A 23,953-nucleotide genomic window follows, 5' to 3' on the forward strand; every position below is an offset into this window, starting at 1 on the left:
AATTGGTTAGCCTGAAATGACTTTGATATTGAGTGTTCAAACATGTTTGAATTTAGATAAAATCAATAGTAAATAAGTTCTATCTAGAGTCAACTTCTAGATATTTATTAAAAAAAAAAAAAATACTTTATGATGATTTTTCTTATTAATACCTCTTTTCGATTACAGCCAGAGAACAGTGGACCAGAAACCTGCCTTTATGATCTTGTGGCTGTTGTTGTTCATCATGGATCTGGGTGAGTACATGTAAAAAAATCTCTGCCATTTTCACCCGCAAAATTTATTTGGAGCAGAGTAAGCATGGGTTTGCTTTTGAATTGAGTGTGCACTACTGACGCAGAATATGAGCACATGACCTTCCTAACGCTGGTATCTCTCTTCCAAAGGAAACAGGAAAAAGCATAGTGCGGAGTCCCTAGCAAAACACAAATGTGGAGAAAAAAACCACAGCCGGTTTGAGAACCTTCCGCGTTCCTATCAGCGGAGCCTGTTTTGGGGAAATGTTAAAAAATACGAAATAGAGAAGAAAGGCCCAGGGGTGCGGAGTATAACGGGTGGCCTCATGAGACTAGGTCACGGGGCTAGTGGGTGACTGTTAGGGAATCTTTCACAATCAAGCCGGGAGCAGTGCTTTTGATGTTCCAAGACTAGGACACCAGGTTTCAATATCTATTAGCCTGCTAATGTTAATCACGTTTAGGTAAAACTGACACAAATTAGGAGTTTCAAAGCAAGGCCTGTAGCGGAAGGGATGTTGGGGCCGGGGGGGGCGGGGGTGGGGGGGGGGGGTGCAGCCTGCTGTTGCAGTGTTTGTTTGTTTTCTCTAATGGTACAGGTGCAGGCCTCCTCCTGGTTGCTAGTTTTGTCCATGGGGAGCAGTGACAAGCTGGGCGAAGGCACGCCGCTTGCCCCTGGGAATATGTACAAAGTCCAAGTGTGAGGTTTGAGGGCTTTTATGCAACTTTCAAAGATAGTTTAAACCAAATGTGAGCTTACAAGGTATGCACCCCCAAGTAAGCAAGTCTGCCAAGTGGCCTCGCCTTTCCTGGAGCTGCAGTTTCTTTATTTTTTTTAATTTTTTTTTTTTTGCCCATTCGGACTTCCCAGCATTTTGGTACCTTACTAGTGGTTGGGAATGCAGCATTCATTACAGTTAAAACAGACTTGTAAGTCCCAGCTTGCACTGGATGCATCTCTTGTACTAGTGGAAGATATCATGACATTAGGGAAGGTCCAGATGTGTCACAGAGTATGGCTAAACATCACAAACAGTAGAGCTATACTCCCTGGAGTCTACCAAGTAGCATTAGAATGCAATAATCCATGCCGTATCTTATGATAAGTTCACCTGCGGTATTGCTATTGCTATCATAAGATGCTGAACTCAAAAAGGGTGGGTGAGACTGAGAATTTTACTCCTCTACGTAGCTGCCAACCAGCTCGTCGTCACGGGGTGACTTATCAGCTAGTCCTGATAACATTCTTTGTTGCGATATTTAATTCAGCCAGCAACAAAGAATGATCTGATATATACAACAAAGCTGCAAGTCTTTAATTTGAAAAATCGAATGACTATTTCTAAGAAAAAACTTGATTCGAAATACAATAAAGAAGAATGGATATACATTATGACCTATCTGCCAAATGACTTCTTTCGTTTTGAAGATTTGATTCTAATATAGACATTATTGTATTTAAATTGTGTTGCTCCTTCTTGTAATTAAGTATTTGTTAGTGTGGGTGTTTAGCGGTAAACCACTAGAAGTGAGCACTTTTTTCCTTATTACTTAATCTTTTTTTAACATTTGAATACGCCTAGTGCGCTAGTGCCGGGAGCCCTACCGCTTGAGTTCTGTTGTTAGTATCGTATGTTTAGTTGACATCCCTGACACCTGCTTAGTTCTTGAGTTCTGTTGTTAGTATCGTATGTTTAGTTGACATCCCTGACACCTGCTTAGTTGTAGAGATTGAGAAGTTCAGTGGCCTCTGTTTATACAGTTACTCTCATTTTGCCTATGCTCTTACAAGCACACACACAGTAAAAAAAAATTACAAGACACCACAAAAAAGATTTGCACAAACGTTTGCACAGATTAGTGTTTGCACAAAAGTGTAAACTGAGATCGAAAACACAAACAATATTTGTCCAAATATTATTTGAGAAGAGGTGGTTTGGTACTGGTGGTGTTTAAATAACTACAGTAGTCCACTGAAGTGACATTTAAGGGCTGTGACCAAAATCTAACATCTCTTTACCTGAAGAAACATGGTTCTCCAAATGAGAATCCCGTAAAAAGTGGCTTCCCCTCGAAATGTGAAAGAGACTTTAAGCGTTTATAACTCTGATTTGTGACCGCTTTTTGTGTCCATTTAGAAGCCTGTGTAAATTACAGGTGCTTGAACACTCCTATGCAATTTACATTTGTTTCTCTTTTCAAGTATGATGTTATGCACAATATGCACTTGTTAGTAAAAAAAAACCAATGCATTGAGCAATACCCACAAATATTTTGTTCCTTTTTTGCATTAATTATTTCAGCATTTCTTAAATTTTTGTGTGCAGGCAAAAAGGTTTTAAGTGATTTCTGAACTGCCACATAAGTAGCTACCTTAGCTACTCAGTTTCATTTGGGTGGCGCTTCATAGCCTTGATATGGTCATGTGTGGCTTCTGATTTTCATTGGGTTCCTCGGTGCCCTTGTGCCCTTTGTGTGTACAGTTGAAAGGGTGTTGTTTGTACCTTGCCATGTGTAGGAAAAGTTGGGATCAGTGTGTGCGTGTTGAAGGCAGGGTAGAATTGGGCATAGGTCTTTACAGAGACATTCTAGTTAGGAATAATAATATAGAAATTCATTGAAAAAAACATAGGTTACAGGGACATTATAGTTAAAAAATAAATTTTCAAAAACTTAGAAATTCAGTACAAAACCAAAGGTTACAGGGACGTTAGTTTGGTTCAGATTTTACACACATGAAACCTTAGAAATTAAGCAGTTATAGTTATCTCAAGAAACTATACCTCGTGCCCTAAGGTAACTGTACCCTCACCATGCACTGCTAATTATCCCATATAATATATCAGTCGGGACATCTTCTATGACATTGATAATATTACTGCAACATTTTCAATAACATTATTAATGAGAAAACTGTGCATGGAGGGGGCGCGAGTTATGGTTACCTTAGGGCACTTGTTTTTTGTTTCTGCAGCTAACTAACTATAACTGCTGTATTTCTATGGTTTTATGTGTGTAAAATATGAGCCTAACTATAACGTCCCAGTATACTTTGTTATTTTTTTGTGTGTGTGTGTGTGTGTGTGTGTGTGTGTGTGTGTGTGTGTGTGTGTGTGTGTGTGTGTGTGTGTGTGTGTGTGTGTGTGTGTGTGTGTGTGTGTGTGTGTGTGTGTGTGTGTGTGTGTGTGTGTGTGTGTGTGTGTGTGTGTGTGTGTGTGTGTGTGTGTGTGTGTGTGTGTGTGTGTGTGTGTGTGTGTGTGTGTGTGTGTGTGTGTGTGTGTGTGTGTGTGTGTGTGTGTGTGTGTGTGTGTGTGTGTGTGTGTGTGTGTGTGTGTGTGTGTGTGTGATAGTTATGCGATCTCTAAATGCTATAAACGCAAAAGTGGCCTTGCTATGATACATTTCAGTTCTATAAGGGGAAGTAGCACAGGGTGTGACATTGGTCTCTGCATGATGTGGAAGTGTTTCATGAGGCATTTAGAAGCCCTGCTAAGCTTTGAAACTTCAGAAAGAATTTTTGCATGATAAAGGATTTCCATATAGGATTTCATGTCTCTGAATTTGAGGAAGTGGAAGTTCATGGAGGATTTTTCACTATCTCTTGCAGTGTCCTACATTCGACTTCATCAGTGTCATGGAGGATTTTTCACTATCTCTTGCAGTGTCCTACATTCGACTTCATCAGTGAATCCGTTTGTATTTTTCTCTTCATACGGGATGTGGTAGTAGCCAGTTTGCTGATGACACTAGTGATCTTGTTATTATATTACTTCACTGAATTGGAGGAGTCAATGTTGAGGTCTTGTGATAATTTTACAGAATTATAGTAGTTAGGGTGTTTGCTGCCTCTTGATCTTACCATTCTATTTTCAAAACTGGAATGATTAGTGTGTTGCAAGAATTTTGAAAAGAATAAAGAAATGATATAACAGGTAAGATTTAAGAGGCTTTTAGATTTGAATGTGATCTTTCTTAGCTATAACTAAGCCCAGGCTGGAGCCCTTATTGTTTGTAGGATAGGAGCACATTTGTAACAGATTATTGTCAGAGATAAAGGATTTGAGGAACGATGCACCGGTATTATCTTCTTCACAGTGGTGATTGAAGTCACAAAAGCAAAGAACTCTGGTTACAGTTGGTGCTGTAATCGAGGAAATATTCCATGAGGCTTTTTTTGCTAATTGGGAGGAGGTATAAGATGTTCAGCCTCAGTGATTAGTGTTTTTTTGTGATATGTACTGTAAGAGTCATTGGAGTTGCTCCATTACCATTTAAGGGACTGTTCGTGGAGAAGAGCATTTAAGGTTCTTTTTTTGTGGATAAGGGCAGCCCCCAACCTCTATTTCGTTGGCTCTGTGATGAATATTTTAGAGTGATGGTAGAACTAGATCAAATGCAGGTATTAAGTGGGACTGAACCAAGATTCTGTTTGCGAAATGGAGTCAGGATTGTACTTTTAGGTGAGGACAGACGGGGATATGGTGGACCTCAAACTTATAATTTTAAGCCTACAGTGATGTGGTGAGTCGTCGTTGGGTTGTAGTTTGATGGGGGATGATTCTACTCGTGTTCCTTGAGCATACTTTTCTGTGGCTTTCTTTAGGGCATGTAACTTTGGAGAGGGTGCCTACTAGAATCTGTTACCCCTCAGTAATCATTTTTGCAGGTAGTTTAATAATGCAGCACCTGGTTTGCCCCTATCGGTTACTTGACTTGCATTGGTAGTTAGTAACTGCACTTTCCACTTTGTGTGTACGTGATACAAGACCTGTCATCATAATGGGTCTCCCCGTTGATGGTCCTGTGGTGCCCACCATTGTGTTGTCATCGAGTCTGCCTCTTTATATATATTTTTCTCAAACAAACTTTATTAGTCTGCCCCAAATATCATTTCAAACTGTTTGGCTAGTCTGTTTCTCAAAAATGGCTATAGCCTTTCCAGAGATCCCTTATGAAATTTAACAATAAGTCTTTCTCCAAACACTTTACCTACTTACATTTCTTCTGTTTGTTTGATGCCTTCCCTGAGGTAAAAGGAGTTTCTAATCCACCTCTATCCTCCCAGACTATACTGGATTGTTACACGCTGCACAAGTACGATTCACCTTCCTCCCCTCCACTTTGTCATTTAAAAAAACATATGTTTGCAGCATGTATGGCTCTGCATACTCCTGCCATCTATTTTTCCTACCATATACATTATGCATACACCTGCCATCTCATGTTGTTTTTTGTGAGGTTGTATCCAAGACCTGTCGCTATCGGTGGAGTCACAACAGTTTTCTGTAACTTCACCCATAGCTCACAATGAACCAGAACAAACAAAAGATTGTTTTTCCCCTGCCGTAGTATTCAAATGTCTGAGAGCCAGCTCCAGGAGTGTCTGTTTCTTCGCCAAGACTTCTGGTGCGAATGATAGGAACACACATAAGATTGAATCAGGATGAATCTAAGATTGTGTTTTTTACTGCCATTAAATTCAGATGTCCAAGTGCCAGCACCAAGACTGACTACGTTTCTTCGCCATGACCTTTGCTACGAACCATAGGGACTTCGACTCCAAGTGCTTGTCTTCAGTGCCAGCTGTCACAACTTCAATTCTGCAATCTAGACTTCTCTGTGGGACCCCTAAGGAGAGGACTCCCCCTCAAGCAGCGAGAAATCCGGTTGTTTTTTGAGAGTGACTCTTGGCGTGTGATGGAAAGAACACCCTTCCAGTTTGCAGTAAATGCCCTTGATCCCCTAGAGAGACCAGCAGAGGGTGAGCAATCTGTGCTTGTCCCCTAAGCACAACAAGGACATCTGCTCTGCATGAAAAGTGTTGGTACAAGAAGACCATTCAGTTCTGACGCAAGCGCTACTAGGCACACCATAAAATGCAGCACTATGAGTTCCCTGAAACACTGGACATGTTTGGGCAGAAGGACCTTTTTGGTGCCAAATCTGAGCTAGCACCGGTTTAATGAGAACAGAGCCTTGAGAGATAGTCCGATGCAGTGGAGGCAGAGCTCCACACCAGTCCACAAGCCAAGGGCAGAGAACATACCAAGGGCCCCCTGTTGCACAGCCAACGTCTGAGGATTAAGCTCGACCTTGAAAGCACACACGAGTCTTCGCTATACACCATTACCACGGTAGCAGAGTCTGAAAAAGCATGTCCTTCATGTCCAGTTCATGCAGCTGACATTTTTCAAACCTGAGAGGTTCACTTGGCTCCTAGCAAGCAGACGTCGAGCGCGTCATTCATCAATGCCTTCTTGACCCAAAGGGCCAAAGAAATCTGTTTGAGAACTGAAGTAGACACCGAGAATCTGAACCAAATTAGCTCCAAAAAATGTGTTCACTTTGAGGTCGGACTGAAGGGATACTACTATTTTCTTCAGTTCCCAGAGGTGACTGATGTAATGCAGAATAATTGTATTCTAATGGAAACTTCTGACCACAGATTCCTCATCTTTAGAATCCGTAAGATTTAAAAAGCATTTTTCCCATGTGCCGATAAGTGGTGACATGTGGCTCAGAGCCGACTTTGTTTTGCCTTCGAAGTGACATCGGAGTTTCATATAATTGCCTCCCCTTCACACTTATGTCAATTCCTTTCTTTCTACACCTTTGTAGCAGGTCCAGAGCTTGTTCCCACTTGTTTTCCTGTCAGTTGACAAGCTTTTTTTTCTGCCTCTGGTATTTGGGTTTGTCACACAACTTCAAGTACTGTGAGGAGCTGTAAGTCGCCAAACACTGAAAGAAGTCTCAGAAGTCCTGCTTCCACTCGACGTTGAGCAAGCTGACCCGTTCCAACTACTTGTAGTCATTGAAGTACCAAGTTCTCAGGCAAGTCAAAATTGAAGTGGAAACACAAGAAGACCAAGCATGATTTGTTCATGTCCCATAGCTCTCCAACTGAGAAGCTGCAAGAATGTAAGGGTGCATTGCGGTCTCAGTCCCCTGCCTAAGAGTGGTCTCCACAACTGATGCACCCTAAGTTTCTGGGCCCATCGGTCATGGTGCAACAGATTGAGGCCTTTAAAAATGTCATGTAGCAAATGTTTGGCTCCAATCTGGGATACCTCCAGTCTGGGATACCACCAGTGGCTCTGCTACCAACACTGACTGTGCCTCCCGAACCCAACTTCGTTTCTGCACCGACTCCAGAGCGGACTACATTCTAGCACCAAGGTCTACACTGGTTTCTGCGACATAGACACTGGCACCGACAGCAACAGAACACAACCCCATTCTTATTATCCTCTCGGAATCCAAACCAAATCCATCTCCGCCACAACCAAATTTGCATTTCAAAGTCACACCAATGCATCAGACATCAATTCATTGCGGCTCAGAACCACGACTTTATCTCTGAGCCATGCCACAGAGCTCCAACAACTTTTCGGTTTGAAATCTGATCAGAGCCAATGTGCCCTTGGGGATGACAGTGGTGATGAAGGAGTCTTTTCCCAACATTAAGATGATGACAGTTTATTTATCTGGACTTGCAGGATGTCAGTGGTTTGGATACTTTGCTGGACACTGGCTTGTGTACTCCCCTAGACTACCAACAAGAAGAAATCCCACCTTAGCCGCAGTGATGAGTCGCGCGATGGAGGTTTTATATTTGCAACCGCCCACGATGAAAGTTAAAACCAATGTCCTGTCAGCAGTTTTGCAACCGAGACAAAACGTCATTTAAACAACTCTTCCATTTAATGAGTCTCTGACTGACCCTTATGGGCAGCTAGTCTAAGCACTGTTCCTGCCCTTTGGTGAATAGGCAGGTTGCCAGACGCCACAGACTAGTGCCAGGTGACCCTGATTTTTGACGCCGCACCCATCATTAGAAAGGTTGGGGATTCAAGCATTCACTAGTAGGGTGACCCCTAATTATTTTCTCATGTCTCCTTCTGACAGAAAGTGGAAATGGCTTGAGTCTTTTGGGGAGCAAATGTTTTCTTCTGCCAAACTAGCCTTATGGTCGATCAGTGCCAGCTGCTTGCTGAGGTGATATACCCATGCCTGATGGGGCATGGCTGGAGAGATCTTGCCGGCAGTCCTAAAGAATTTTGGGCCAATTTGACTGAAACCATCCAGGATGGCTTAAGGCTTAGAGTATATTATGTGCTCTGGAAAGGACACCACTGACTTAGGCAGAGTAGCTGGCACTAGCGTGTGGCCGTGCAAGCCTCTTTGGACATGGTGTTCGATGGGTCTCGCCTTTTAGAAGGTTTTAAAGAAAGCCAAACCATGGTGCGTTCCCTAGGCCTTTGCTCCCTGCAAGTTAGTATCCTCACTAGTTTCACCCCTCTTGTTGCTACTCTAGAGTGTTGGTGTACTGCCCATGCCAGGGTCCCCTGTAACAGTTACCGTAATCCTCTCAGGTCGGGCATCTAGCAGACAGCACCCAGGCCATTAGAGGCAGCAAGCTTCCCAGTCCCCCCCCCCCCCCTCTCCTTCGGCGTATGCCTCGAAGCCGCTTTGTTTGCCTTTAGTGGTACACATCTACCCTGTGGGCAGCAAGATCAGATATTTCCTTCAAGGATGGCAAAACAGAATATCATACAGGAGAGTCCTCATCATCCAACAGGACTGGCAATTGTTTATTTTCAACCTGCTCCATCGTCCTACCACATTGGAACATTTCTCAGAGGAGCACTTGTCCATCTTTCTCAAAGAATTGCATAGAGAGAGTTCCATCCCAAGAAAAAGGAACTCTTTGTTACTTCAATTATTTCACCGTACCATAGGACAGAAGCCTTCGTCCTTGTGAGTAGTTTAATTATACTGTTTGGTTGTGTGACCTCACCATGTAATAAACTCACAAACCCATCTTAGGACCGTCCGGCTCGTCTGAAAAACCCTTAGCTCTACCCTGAACCCTGAGTAGCTGTGGCGTTGAGCAGTCAGGCATTGTCAAAGGAACAAGTGCAAAGCATTTAGAAATACCAAAGAAGCTGAATAAGAAATAAACACTACACAAAGAAAATTAGACACCAATTTATAAAAATAGCGCTTATTTTTATGACTTTTTAGACATCAAAATGAACAAAATTCACCATAGGGTTGCAGAAATATAAATTAAGTGAATAAAATAACTCGCTGATTTTTGTTTGTCGCAAACAAGCCTTGGCAACTACCACAGTTAGCAGTTACTTGGAAAACTTTTAAAAACATTTGTAAAGTTGTGTTTGCTTACACCAGTCCGCTTTGGGCGACCAACTCCAGCAAAGATCAAGTCACAGGGGCCAATAAGGCAGTCTCCAGTCCAGTTCCAGTCTCTACGGTGGAATGACCATAGACTTTAATGGAGTGGTCCTGATGCAAGGGATACAGGATGCTTAGGAGGCTGATACAGTGACTGGGTCTTCTGGGGCCACCTCTTAGTCCAGGTACACAGTGGGGTGACTTTGGTCCCAGGGGTCCTTGTCCCTTGAAGTCTGATGAAGTCCTTCCTGGGGCCACCCCTTGGTCCTTGAACACAGTGGGGCAACTTTGAAACCAGGGGTCAATATCTCAAGAATTCAAGCAAAAAATACAGTTGTCTTCCAGGGGATCCTCATGAATAGTCATAAGCACTGAATATTCCCACCCATGTGCGGAGGCCCCAGAAATAATAAAAATTATATATATGTGTATATATATATATATATATATATATATATACTTCTCTCTATCTCTCTCTCTCTATATCTCTCTCTCTCTCTCTCTATATATATATATATATATATATCCACTGAAAAAACCATAGGTTTCAGGGGTGTTATAGTTAGCTAGACATTTCCCTCGTACAAAACCCTAGAAATTCCCCCGTTATAGTTAGTTCAGCTAACTATAACTCGCGCGCCCCCGCAATGCACTGCTGATGATGTCACATATTACATCACTCATGACATGGTCAGTGACATCACTGATGACGTCATCCAGTGAGTCTGTGTTTCTGTAGAGTTTTAATACGTTTAATATATATAGGGAAAGACCTATGGAAGAGTAAGTGGGTGTATAAGTTTGTGAATGGATGATTTCTAGGTGTGTGACTGACTATAAGTGAGTCATTAAATGTATCTTACTGCAGACTAGTGACTCAACTGTGTGAATGTCTGTATCTGTCTGTCTGTTGGTGTATAAGTGGCTGCATGGTTTTGTGAATAGCTATATGAGTGTCTATATGGGTTATTGATTGGTTGTCTGAGTATCTGTATGGGTGCCTGAGTGTTTGTGTGGGTAGGGTGTGTGTGACTGTGCATAGGTGTGTGAGTGGGTGATTCTATGGGTGCATGGTTTTAAGAGTGCATCTGTGATGGGTGCATTAGTGATTGAATGTATATCTCAGTGGTACATGCGTGAGTAACTACATATGTGAAAGGCAGGGTATATGTGTGTAAGAGTATATAACTGGGTATATGTGAGAGTGTGTGATTGTGAGAGTGGCTGTATGGATGAGTGTGTGCTTGTATCAGTAATTGTATAAGAGCGTAAGAATGTGGTAGTATTTTTATGAGTACGTGAACTTGTGTGTGTATAACTGTATAGGTGAGTAAATTGGAGTGTGATTAATTATTTGCATGATTGACTTGGTGTGTGAGTATGTCTATGGATGATTGGCGGTGTCTGAGTGTCTATATAGGTGTATAAATGCATATGATAGTCCTGTACTGAGTGACTGTAAGTATGAGTGACTCTACAGGTGAGTGAGTGGAGGTGTGTGTAGACCTAAGAGTCAATGAGTGTGTATGTAGTTATTGGTATTGGAGTGTCTATGGTTTTGAGAATGGCCGTCTGAAATTTTGAGTCGATGTACCAAAGGTTATATTAGGGTGTGAGAAGATGCACTAATTTATTACATGGATGATGTCATCAGTGATGTCATTTGAGATGTCATCAGTGATGTCACTGACCATGTCATGAATGATGTAATATGTGACATCATCAGCAGTGCATTGCGGGGGGGCGCGAGTTATAGTTCACTGAACTAACTATAACGGGGGAATTTCTAGGGTTTTTTACGAGGGAAATGTCTCTCTAACTATAACACCCCTGAAACCTATGGTTATTTTCAGTGAATTTCTAAGGTTTTTTAAATGCCAATTCCTAACTATAACGTGCATGAAACCTATGGTTTTTTCAGTGAATTTCAAAGGTTTTTTAAATGCTAATTCCTATCTATAATTTATCTCCAAAGCTATGATGTTTAATGATTTTCATTGAATTTTTAAATTTCAATTTCAGTGTGTCAATTCCTTTAATTAATTTTTAAAATACTTTTTTATCACCTTTTTTTAACTTATTTTTTCAATTAATTCTTTTAAAAATTAAAAAATAATTTTCTATTGGGTTTTTGTAAAAAAAAATTGTTAATGTTTTAAAATATAGTTTTATATTTTCTTAAATATTTTTTAAACTATATTTTCAAAACTTAATTTTTTATTTTTTCCCCCATTTATTGGGGGATCCGCGCACCCAACGCGTTAGGAACCGCGCACCCTGCGCGCATTTAACCGTTTAAAAAATAAAAGGGGGCCCCAGAGGGTCCTTCTGGGACCTCCTAAGCAACACTTGAGGGTCAGAGTATTTCTACCCTGCCCCCTTTATATGTTTTAAACACTTATTCCCCTTACTTCTACAGCCTCGCTTCTACCGAGGCACAAAATGGCTGCCAACAGTTCCTGGTTTCGAATGTAGACAGACACTTGACAGCCAATTAGCATTCAGCGCGTGATCGGGATGGTGCGCGCTCGGTTCGGGGAGGGTGCGCTTAGGGTGCGCGGACCCTCGGAGGCCATAGATATATCTATCTTTTTTACTCTAATTTTCTCAGGAACTACTGAACGGATTTACTCCATTTATGCAAAAGGCACAAGTCTGAACTGAGGACTACCTCTTTGCCAAATTTGGTGTAATTCCGTTCAGCAGTTCGGCCTGTAGCTGCGTCAACAGGTCCTATGGGAAATTGCATGGGGAAAACGTGTTTTGGGACCCCCCTTTTTTCTCAGCCCCCGCTTGACCAATCACCACGAAACTTTCAGGATAGGAGCGGACTGGAGCTGGCCAAAAGTTTGGAAATTTCACGAAGATTCGTCAACCGGCGCCAGACTTATTGGAAATAGAATGTTGCGGATTTCATATGGAAAATAGGTCCTAACTATAACTACCTACTGGCGACCGGCAGGCAGTAGGTAATATATATATATATATATATAATTTTTTCTCTTACCAATGCAGCCCCTATCTAGGAGGCTAAACAATGCAATAACAAACTGCTTTTGCAAACAGATAATGTATGTATAAAACACATGAAGGCAAGTACCACTGGAACTCTTTTTTATTGAGTAAACCTCACGAAAAAACTGCAAAAAAGCAGACTTTGTTAGCCCATAGGCTGCATTGTAAACCAATAGCATAGAACATGAAAGCATTTGCACACAGAACTGGCACCGTGCCTTTAAGGCAGCCATGACCCCCAGCTTCCCATCATGCCTCAGGGGTGACAGTTAGGTCAGTTGATCTTTCCGGCTCCTTCAGACAGGACCCTGGATTCACAGCTCTTCCCTTTTTGACTTTTCTGTCAAAAATTGTCTAGTTTTTTGTGGATTTTTGCTTTCACTCGACGTCTTTTGGCTTTAGAATGAAGGTTAAACCTTTTTGGAGTTCCAGAAAATGTTTTTTCTGTCAAAAATGCCTTCCTTATTTGATCTATGCCGTGCCTGTGGCAAAAAGGCGGCTAGATCAGATACACACTCTGTGTGTATACTCTGCCTCCTTGATTCTCACTTGTCTGCCACCTGTCATCAAGTTGTCGAGAAGAAACATCAAGGAGAGGTAGAGAATTCGGCGGTATGGCCTCTCTGAAAGAGGTAGGTCTCCAGTGAGGCAAAAGAAAACACGGTCGACGTCGAGAGGCAAGGTCCCGACATGTTCTCCTTCGGCATTGGGATAGGCGTCGAAGCTACCAGCGGCGAAGCAGCAGTCATCGTCGAAGACTACGGTGGAACTGGCGCATCACACTTCTACGAAGTCGAAGACGGTGCTCTCAACGTCGAAGAAGGTAAAGGGCCCTCCGTTGTCGTCAACCCGGTGATGCTCAACGTCGATGAGCAAATCTCCGTCAATGCTGGCAGAGCGTTCGACGTCGAGACAGATCACTCCGCTCTCGCCATCTAGACGGCGGTCGACGTCGAGGCACAAGTCTCCATCGAGATCGGTGCAGAGATCTTCGACGTCTAGACACAAGACTCCATCACCGACCTCAAAACAGAAGTCCCCGTCGACATCAGCACACCGGCGGTCGACGTCGAGACACCGGTCGTCGGAGCAGAGGCAGCTAGAGGGATCTCATGTCCAGTAAGCCTTTCTCCGTCGCCATCACCGACGTCGAGAACAGGTTCTCCATGCTCCCCCCACAGATTATCATCGTCTAGATCTCCGGAAGTAGTGATCTCTTAGTCTAGCAGTCCACTGGGCATCCTGAATCCGCGGACAGGCCTGCACAAACAGAGGGAAGAAAATCTCCTCCTGCACGCTCTCCTGAGGGACGACAAAGACAAATATCACCTTCTATCCATCTCTCACCGAGATGGAACCGGCCTCTGCATCACTGGGCTACCGCTCCAGCAACAGGGCTCAACACTACTCAAGCCCCCTCCACAGGTCTCCATTGGCTCGACTGGTGCTAGCTGTGGACAGGAATCGTACTCCATCGAGAGGCGGAGATCGCAGTTGCACTCCTGCACACTCTTCCAGAAGGAGGTCCAGATCCAGAAGCGAGAGGAGAAGGCACAGATCTCCAACACCTTCCTCCTCCTCCTCCACACATACATCACAGAGACTACTTACCGACTCTTACCGACAGCCCACTGTCGAGGGTCTCTCCGGTGGATGACCCCTTATTTCTTAGATTTGACCCCCCACCGGACTCTGTTATAATCGCTGCAGCAAAAAAGACTCACTCATTTGCCTCCTCCTCTACAGTTCCACCAGATAAGGAGAGCAAAGCACAAGATTTGTGGGGGAGGAAGGTCTGCGGCACATCAGCCTCTATGCTCAAGATCTCAAGTGCATCAGCTCTTTTGGGTCAGGTCTTTGTGGGACTCTCTTCAAAAATTTACGGAAAAGCTGCCCAAGGAAGACCGCATGGATTTTGAAGAAACCTTGCAAGAAGGCAGCTTGGTGGCGAACCAAGTGATCAGTGCCGCAGCTGATGGAGCTACTCTTTCAGCGCACGCCTTTTTCAGCAACGGTAAAAGTGTGTCTTGCTTCCAGGCCTGTGGCACAGTTGCTGATGTCAAAGACACGTGCCCTAAGCACCAGCACATTAGTGGGGCAGGGGTCCGCCGGCAAGCTAGGAGAGCTTCCTGGCTTCACCTCACAGCGCTTAAACCAGAAGCGCAGTCTCGGATCCTGAATCTCCCCTTCTCCGGCTCATCTTTATTCGGCACACACACAGATGAGGAAATGTCCCGGATGAAAACAGAGCTAGACACACTAAAGGCGGTGGGTCTAGAAAAGAAAAAAGAGTTCCGACGATGTTTCAGACCTTATGATCGAGAATCCAGCCAACAGAGGGTTCAAACCCCTCATTGGCAGAAACAGCAGAACCAGCAAGGTCGGCAAAGGTCTCAGTACCAAGGCCGGCGCTCCGCCAGAGGAAGAGGAAACCAGTGTCAGTCCACTACCTCTGCTAAGGCGCCGACCAAACAATGAGTGCCCACTTCCCCCATCGCCATTTACCACTTCAGTGGGGGGGAAGTATTGCAAATCATCTCAAAGAGTGTCGAGCTATCACAAAGGACGAGTGGGAGTTAACTATGGTGCAGAATGGGCACTCTACGTTTTCGACACCATCCCCCCCTCAATCCCTCCGGTTCCATCATCGTGCCAACAGATGAAGATATTGCAGAGCGAAGTTGCCACCCTTCTACAAAAATCAGCCATTAAGAAGGTGCCAAAATCACAGCGAGGTTGAGGGGTCTACTCAAGATACTTCTTGGTGAAGAAGAAGGGTCGAAGATCAGAATACAAACCCATTCTGGATCTGGGAACACTCAACAAGTCCATCAAAAAGGAGAAGTTTCGCATGTTGGCTCTCCATCAAATATATCCACATTTTAAACAGGGAGATTGGATGTGTTCGCTGGATCTGCAAGATGCCTACTTTCATGTTCCGGTCAGTCAACATCACAGGCAATATCTGAGATTTCTGGTGGGATAGTTCCACTACCAATTCTTAGTGCTACCCTTCGGGTTGAAGTCAGCTCCCCGAGTGTTCACGAAGTGCATGGCAGTGGTGGCAGCCGCACTACGTCCCAGAGGCATCTTTGTATACCCTTAACTGGACGATTGGCTCTTGAAGGGTCCTTCCCCCAAGAGCGTGAGGAATCCTTTCCTGCAATGCCTAGAGCTTTGTCACCGGCTGGGCCTTCATGCGAATTTCGAAAAATCAACTCAGCAATCCACACAGAGAATCCATTATCTGGGAGCTCTGGTAGACTCCAAGGTAGCAAAATTGTTTCCTTCGGAGGAGAGACAGATATCCATCACACAGAAAGGCAGACAAATTTTGGACAGCAAAATGCCGTCAGTTCGTCAGATTGCCTCCCTGCTAGGGTCGATGGCATCCTGCATTTTCCTGGTCCCCATTGCCAGGCTGAGATTGCGTCCTTTGCAGCAGGATCTGGAGGACAAATGGAATCAGCAAACAACTCGCTGGAACGACCAGATAAATCTCTCAAACACAGCAAGAGAATCCAATCCATGGTGGATGAAGAAGGAGAATATGCAAGTAGGGATTCCTTTTCATCAGGCACCTCCCTCTCAGACGCTGTTCACGGACGCCTCCCTCCAAGGCTGGGGAGTTCACATGGGGACTCTCCAGACACCAGAACAATGGTCATCAAAAGTGCGGTCATATCACATAAACATGTTGGAGCTGAGAGGCGTTCATCTAGCACTCAGGGCTTTCCTCCCTTCGATTCAGGCAAACTCCATTCTAGTACAGACGGACAATACCACCACCATGTACTACCTGAACAAACAGGGAGGAACTCGCTCACGGACCTGGTCACTGGAAGCTCAAGCTCTCTGGCATTGGCCCCTGGCAAGGAACCTATCGATCAAAGCGGCACACCTGCTGGAGGAGCAGAACTCACAAGCGGATGCTCTCAGTCGGGATGTAGAGGACCAACAAGACTGGGTACTCCACGACGAGGTCGTCGGAGAAATTTTCCAGGCGTGGGGTTGTCCCAGCATCGACCTCTTCGCGGACGACGAAAACACAACATGCCAAGACTTCGCCTCAAGGTTCTATCGTCCAGGGTCGAAGGGGAATGCCCTCTTTATAGACTGGTCAGGGGCATTTGTGTACACCTTGTCACCCCTCTCTCTCATCCCGAAGGTGGTGACTAAACTCTCACACGAGGATGATCCTGATTGCTCCAGACTGGCCGAGGCAATGGTGGTACCCGGACCTTCTGCACTTGTCAGAATGCCCACACAGGAGACTGCCGTGCAGACCGGACCTGCTTTACGAGATGAACCCCAACCTTCCCTCACTGAACTTGGCCACATGGCTCCTGAGGTCCTCCAGTATGGTCATTTAGGACTGCCACAAGACTGCATGACCATCTTAAAAGAAGCTAGGAGACCATCCACTAGACACTCATATGCTTACAAGTGGAAACGTTTTTATTTGTGGTGCATACAAAACAATTGTAGCCCCACCAAGGGGCAGGAGGAGGTCATTTTACCATACCTGCTTCATCTAGCTAGGGTAGGTTTAAAGTTCCCTTCCATTAAGGTGCAACTAGTGGCCATTACTGCATATAGGCGTTCGCCTTCTCAGCCGTACTTCTTTCAGTTGCAGGTTGTGAAGGACTTCTTACAAGGTCTTAAAAAGGTCTCCTTCACCGCTCTGGGAGCTGAACCTGGTGCTATCAAAGTTGATGGGTCCACCTTTCGAACTTATCCTCAAAGCAACCTTGCAACACCTCATGTGGAAGGTAGCTTTCCTGGTAGAAATCACCTCACCCCAGCTCGCAGAGTGAGCGAAATACAAGCGCTCGGTTCAAAGGAACCGTACACTGTTTTCCATCTCAATAGGGTGGTATTGAGGACTCATCCCTCCTTCCTTCCGCAGGTGGTGTCAGATTTCCATGTGAATCAGACCATTTCACTTCTGACTTTGTCCCCCAATCCCTCCCCTCCAGCTGAGAGGGCTTTGCACTCACTTGTCCTTAAAAGAGTTTTAAAGTTCTATCTGGATCGATCCAAGTCAATTAGAAAATCTGATCAACTATTCGTTAACTATGGGTCGATCAGAGCAGGTTTTCCAGCCTCAAAGCGATCCAACTCTAGGGGGATAGTTTCATGCATCAAGTTAGCTTATCAATTAGTACAAAAGCCCCTTGGGCCTGCTCCCAAGGCGCATTCCACGAGAGGAAAGCCGGCTACGACTGCTTTCCTTAATAACGTGCCTATCTCTGAGATCTGTAAGGCGGCAACTTGGAGGTCCGTCCATACATTTACAAGGCACTATTGTTCAGATTCAGACACCAGAGCAGACACCCAAGTAGGCCAGGCCTCCTTGATGAATCTGTTCAACAGCTGATTGCTGTTGTTGTTGTAAGTTGGGTCGTTCACTCTCATTTGCCTGCAGGCGGAAGATGGGCTTGCTATTCTATTCAGTGCTTATGACTATTGATGAAGATCCCCAGGAAGAGAAGGATACGTTACTTACCTGTAATCCTAGTTCTCTTCCTGGGGTATCCTCATCAAAGTCATGAGCAACCCACCCGCCTCCCCAGGCAAATGAGATTACTTCATTGTTAAACTTTGTGCCCTGACCTTCAGGGTTGTGCAAAGAAAAATTGAACTAACTGTCACCCCTGAGGCATGATGGGAAGCTGGGTGTCATGGCTGCCTTAAAGGCACAGTGCCAGTTTTGTGTGCAAATGCTTTCATTTTCTATGCTATTGGTTTACAATGCAGCCTGTAGGCTAAAAATGTCTGCTTTTTTGCAGTTTTTTCATGAGATTTACTCATTAAAAAAGAGTTCAAGTGGTACTTGCCCTCCTGTGTTTCATACATCCATTATGTGTTTGCAAAAGCAGTTTATTTGTTATTGCATTGTTTAGCCTCCTAGATGGGGGCTGCATTGGTATGAGAAAAAACTGTGTGTGTGTGTGTATATATATATATTATATATATATATATATATATATATATATATATATATATATATATACATACACATACATATACAGCTAAACCAGTGGTTCCCTTTCACTCTGTCTTGGGTGACCAAACAGCACTCAGATGATTCTCTCGGGTCCAGCAGACTCAGGTGTAACATTTGAGCACCAAGAATTGATATGCCAGGTTGCTGTTCAGTAGGTATCAAGCGATTTGTGGCTACCAACTCACCAAGGCGGGCCTCTTCATCTTTTGTGGCATGCAGCTGTAATAGGAAGTCAGCCAACTGACTCTTGGAGTCATCTCTCCTGTCTGAGGCTCGGAGCGACTTTTCCTCAAGCAGGGCACCACAGGCATAGTCCTTTCTCTGCTAGCCCAAGGATCTAAAGGTGCAGTCCAGTCTTAGGTGCAGCCTCTCTTTGCTGAGTTCAGGGAACAGTAGGTTGATTCTGTCTCTCATGCAGACATGATTGAGGTCTGGGTGCCACTTTTATGGCCAAGACTTGTCCATGTGGGATGGAGTGACTACTAACAAATGGGCTACCAGGTCCCCTCTTGTGTGATGACGGCTTCCTGCATAGTTTGGCATCTAGCTATCCCAGAATACAATATTCTGCCCAATCCCAAAATGGCAGAACCCCTCCCTCGGTGTGTGTTGAGGTTGGTAGCCCATCCTAAAAACGTTTCCACTTGCAAGCTTATGGGGAAACTGGTATGGCAACTGTTTTCCCCCCTCTCTGTCTCGGACACCAATCTGTCTATCAGAACAAAACAGTATCCCCTCTTGTGTGTGTCCACCATTTGCACTTCAAAGGCGGCGTCCACCCTGAAGGTTTTTTTTTGGGCTTGCACTTGTTTGGCCTTCCAACCAGGGAGAGGGTGTATTTCGTACAGTCCCTTTTTGTTCCTTCCTCGGAGTTGTTCACACCTCTTGCACGGTCACTGGACAATTTATTTGGGTAATAGAATGGCTACTTTCTAAAGTCACATTAAATTTGAGTTGGGCATCAAGTTAGGTTTAATGTAGTAATTTTTCTGGTACCTTGAAGTATCAATCTTACTAGTCCCATTCAGAAATTAGCACAGCTAGGTTGTCCGCGTGTAACCCTGCACTTTTCAATGGGTCTACTAACCTTTCTACAGAAACAAATAAAATTTGGGGGTTTTACTGTTAGGACATGTAAAACACATGTCCTACTATTTAATAGCCTCTGCCATGGGGGTCATAGGCCTACCTCAAGGGTGACATATATATTAAAAAGGAAGGTTTGGACTTTGTCATTAGTTTGAATGGCATAGTTGAATTAGCAGTGGGACTCTTTAATTTGCAGGCCCAGGGCACCCCTGGTGCCATATTCTAGGGACTTATTGTAAGATAACTTGTGCAAATGTTGGGTGACATATACCTTTTAAAGGTCAGACCACTGGCACTGAATTATGATTAGCAGGATCCAGTGAACTCTCTGAGTTGAAAAACAAGCACATCAGTCCAAAACTTTGGGGTTGAACATGCAAAAAGAGGCATTTCCTCACAGCCCTCTTTTAGATCTCTGCCCTCTCAATGCCTTCTTGCAGAAGGACAAATTCCAGATGGTCACGCTGGCCCTGGTTCTGTTTGCAATGGATTCAGGCAACTGGCTTTGGACTGACAGAATGCTTACTTGCATATGCCCGGTCCTGCAGTCCCACAGATGCTACTTGCATTTCAAGGTGGGCCAGGAGCATTTTTAATTTGCCATGTCCCCCTTCCGCCTCACATGTGTCCCTTGCGGATTCACCAAAGTAATGAAGGTAGTCAATGCTTTACTTTCGGAGGTTGGGGTTCCCAGTTTTCCCCTATATTGATGACTGGCTGTTAAAGGCCGGTTTATCACAGTCAAATACAGACCACCTCCAGACTATGGCAAACCTCTCTATGTATGTATGTAGAGATTTTTCAGTGTGAATCTTTCTGGATTCACTATGCTCTGCATTATTCCACCATCTAGTGGTTGGGTCCTGAATTTTAGTCTTTTTTTCTCTTTTTTTTTTGGTGACCCAGGTGGATATCCACACACCACCATTTGGTGTACTTCGTGACGTCGACGTGCTTCCTCCGGAAGCTCCCACCTTTGGTCGCCATCTTCAGATTCTTTTTTCCGCCATTGGGTCTGGATCGTTACCGAAGAGTTCCTGAGATTTGGAGAGAGAATTGACGAAAATAACAGAAAATCGACGAAAATCACAGATTTAACACACCTGACTACAGGTCAGGTAACCGGGACGAGGAGGAGGAAGGTTTCCAACCGAGATCTCGACGTTCAACGGAGAATGCGCACCCTGGGGGCTCCCTGAGTGCTGGAATGGACAAAACACCTTTCAAGTTTTGCACCAATTGTCACCACAAGTATGCCAGAAGGACCAGCATCCCTTCTGCAACCTCTGCCTGCCGCTCGACCACAACAGCGAGGACTGCAACGTGTGCTCGGCGTTCACACCCAAGACCCTCAGAGTAAGAGAGAGGCAGAGAAGGGCGAACTACACCATGCAGGGACAAGGGCCACCACCATCGCTCCGAGACTTGTGTCTCTCCAGTGGAGAGGAGGACAACATCGCCGAGAGACCGGAGGACTGCACTGTTGAGGTCCTAAAGAAAACGTCGAAGGAGGTAAGAGAGTCGTCGACCCCCGGACACTCGAGCGACACTCGTAAGAGTGAAGCAAAGTCCTCGAAGGGAGTATTGCCGTCGAAAAGCACTCGGCGAAAGCAACAGCACCTAAGGACAAGCAGCCCAGCGGATCCTTCGAAAAGGACTGCTACACTGCGAAAACCCACGAAAAATCTAGGTCGTCGAAGGATGCCCTCGAAAAGGACAACTCGGCGCCGAGAAAAGAAGGGTCAACAACAACGACTTCGACGACCTCGAAGCGAAGCGCTCAATCTCTCGACACCGAGCAGGCTGCCGAGATGGAGAAGAAGAAAAGGAGGCTCAAGGCGGAAATGGCGAGCATCATGCAGCGAAAAAATGACTTGGAGGAAAGGATTAGCCAGTACACCATCCAGCCGAAGCCCGCGGTTGAAGTCAAAGGGGGCGACAAAGACCCTGAACCACCAAAAATGCCTGAACCGGTCGAGGAAAAGGAGGAAGAGGCCCTGTATTACTACGAGGGCGAAGGCGAGGAGGATCAGCGGACCTACCAGGACTCGACGTCCTCGGAGGCACAAGACTTGTAGTTGCATGATCTCGAGGCTGAATTACCGGAAGAGGGAGTAGACACATACCCTTCGAGGTCTTCACCGCCAGACGTCATAGGGGTTTATAATATGGTTGTTAAAAAGGCTGCAGAGACGTATGGAGTTAAACTGGAGGAGGAGAAGTCCAAGGCATGTTTTCTCCTGGAAACTCTGCCACCTCAGCAGACAAGGAGTCAATTCCTGCCCATGCTCCCTAGTGTGTTGGACCAGGGCAGAGAGGCTTTCAGGGAGCCAGCTGTATGTAAATCAGTGACCCTCAAGGACAGAAAAGAAGTACAAGCACTCCTCAGAGGACCCTGCATAAATCCAGGTATCAGTGCCAGCTGATTCAGTAATTACAGCAACGGCCAGGAAAAGGGCCAATGTACCCACAAATGCCAGACCACCTCCAGACAAGGAGAGTAGAAGGATGGACCACATGGGGAGGAAAGTAGAACAGAGTGCAGCGATTCAATGGCACATCGCCAACTCAAACGCTGTAATCAACAGGCATGCATACCAAAGTGGGAGGAAGTGGGGCAACTCCTAAAACTTCTACCAGACCAGCACCAGCAAAGGGCAGCCCACCTGGTAGAGGAAGGGAAAAACATGGCGAACACATGTTTGAAGTCGGCCTTGGATGCGGGAAGATGTCCAGCAGGCAAATGATGATTGGGGTGATAGAGAGAAGGCACGCATGGCTCAGGATTTCAGGCTTTAAGCCGGAGGTTCAGAACAACATCCTGAACACTCCCTTCAACTGAGAACAACATTTTGGAATGCCGGTTGACAACAAGTTGACTCAGCTCATGAAGGACAACGAGACAGCAAGGTACATGGGAGCACTGCAGTTCAGAGGGATGAGAAGGGGTACACTCTCAAGAAGGCCAAATGGTAGGGGAGGCAACCTACCTAGTACATTGCACCAAACATTCCAACAAGATTATCAAGGAAACTGCCAGGGCCAGCAGCAGCAGGGCCAGCAGCAGCAGAACTGGCAGTACCAGCCACAAGGCCAGTCCTATCGAGGGCGTTCAAACGGACGAGGACAGGCACGGAGAGAAGGGCAGCAACCCAACTCCAAATGACTTCGCCGTAAGGCAAAAGCCCCCCCTAACAGCACCTCTAGGGGGGGCATCAAAGCAGAAGACAAAACCAAAACCTGATTTTACAAAACAAACAGTTCCTCGAACATAGAACACCAGTAGGAGGCAGAATAAGGGACTTCCTCCAGGAATGGAGGACGGTCACAACGGGCAAATGGATACTAAACATCATACAATACGGCTACTGTATGGAGCTAGAGAAACAACCTCCAAACAGAAGACCAAGGAACAAGATGCACTCAGCAAAGGTACTTTCGCTCTTGCTACTAGAAGCGCAGTAACTGCTCAGCAAGGAGGCAATAGAAATAGTGCCGTACAAGGAAAGGAACAAGGGGGTCTATTCCACATACTTCCTCGTACCAAAAGTGGACGAAACACTAAGACCTATTCTAGATCTAAGGTTCTTAAACAAGTTCATAAAGACACAAAGATTCAAAATGACATCTCTGCTAGAGGTAATTTCCCTGATACAGGTGGGGGATTACATGGCAACTATAGACTTAAAGGACGCGTACTTACAAATCCGCATCAACAAAGAACACTAACGCCTACTAAGGTTTGTTATCAACCAAACTCCCCACCAGTTAGCAGTACTAGCATTTCAGACTAAAATCCGCACCAAGGGTGTTCAGAGTGCCTAGCAGCAGTAGTAGCGCACCTAAGAAGGCAAGGGATACACGTATACCCCTACCTCGACGACTGGCTCGTAAAAGCAAGGCCTTACAGCCAATGCAAACAACACATCCAGCAGGTGATACAAACACTAATCCAACTGGGTTTTTAAATCCATTGGGGAAAATCTTCAATAGAACCAGAACAGGTGAAGATATTCTTAGGAGCAGAGATGAACACCATACAGGGCACGGTGTTCCCCAGCACAAAGAGAACCTTGGCAATACTGAAGGAGACATGTCTTTACCGCAGGGTGCAAGCTCTGACAGTGAGGATAGTGAGCAAGCTAATGGGAATGATGGCGTCATGCATACACCTGGTCCCAAATATTCGCCTCCACATGAGACTGTTCCAGGAATGGATACAGCAGCAATGGTCACAGGCAACAGGGAGTTCTGAAGATCTAGTGGTTGTCACACACACAGTGCATCAGGAAATAGCGTGGTGGAACAAGGAAAACATATCACAGGGGAAACCATTCACACAGCCAACTCCAACAGGGACCATCACAACAGACGCCTCCCAGCTGCGGTGGGGCGCGCACATGAACAT

At 45.1% G+C, this 23,953-nt stretch overlaps 1 protein-coding gene across 3 annotated transcripts in view; it reads left to right on the forward strand.

Annotated features, from left to right (window-relative positions):
• Nucleotides 1-23,953, forward strand: part of USP3 (ubiquitin specific peptidase 3) — a 290,965-nt gene that overhangs the window by 229,989 nt on the left and 37,023 nt on the right. For all 3 annotated transcript variants that reach the window (XM_085643678.1, XM_085643679.1, XM_085643680.1), the window contains one exon: nt 169-236. In XM_085643678.1, the coding sequence (XP_085499804.1) occupies nt 169-236 (68 nt within the window). The remainder of the gene's footprint in view (nt 1-168; nt 237-23,953) is intronic.

Source organism: Triturus cristatus, chromosome 3_1 (assembly GCF_964204655.1).
Source record: "Triturus cristatus chromosome 3_1, aTriCri1.1, whole genome shotgun sequence".
Taxonomy (NCBI): Eukaryota; Metazoa; Chordata; class Amphibia; order Caudata; family Salamandridae; genus Triturus; species Triturus cristatus.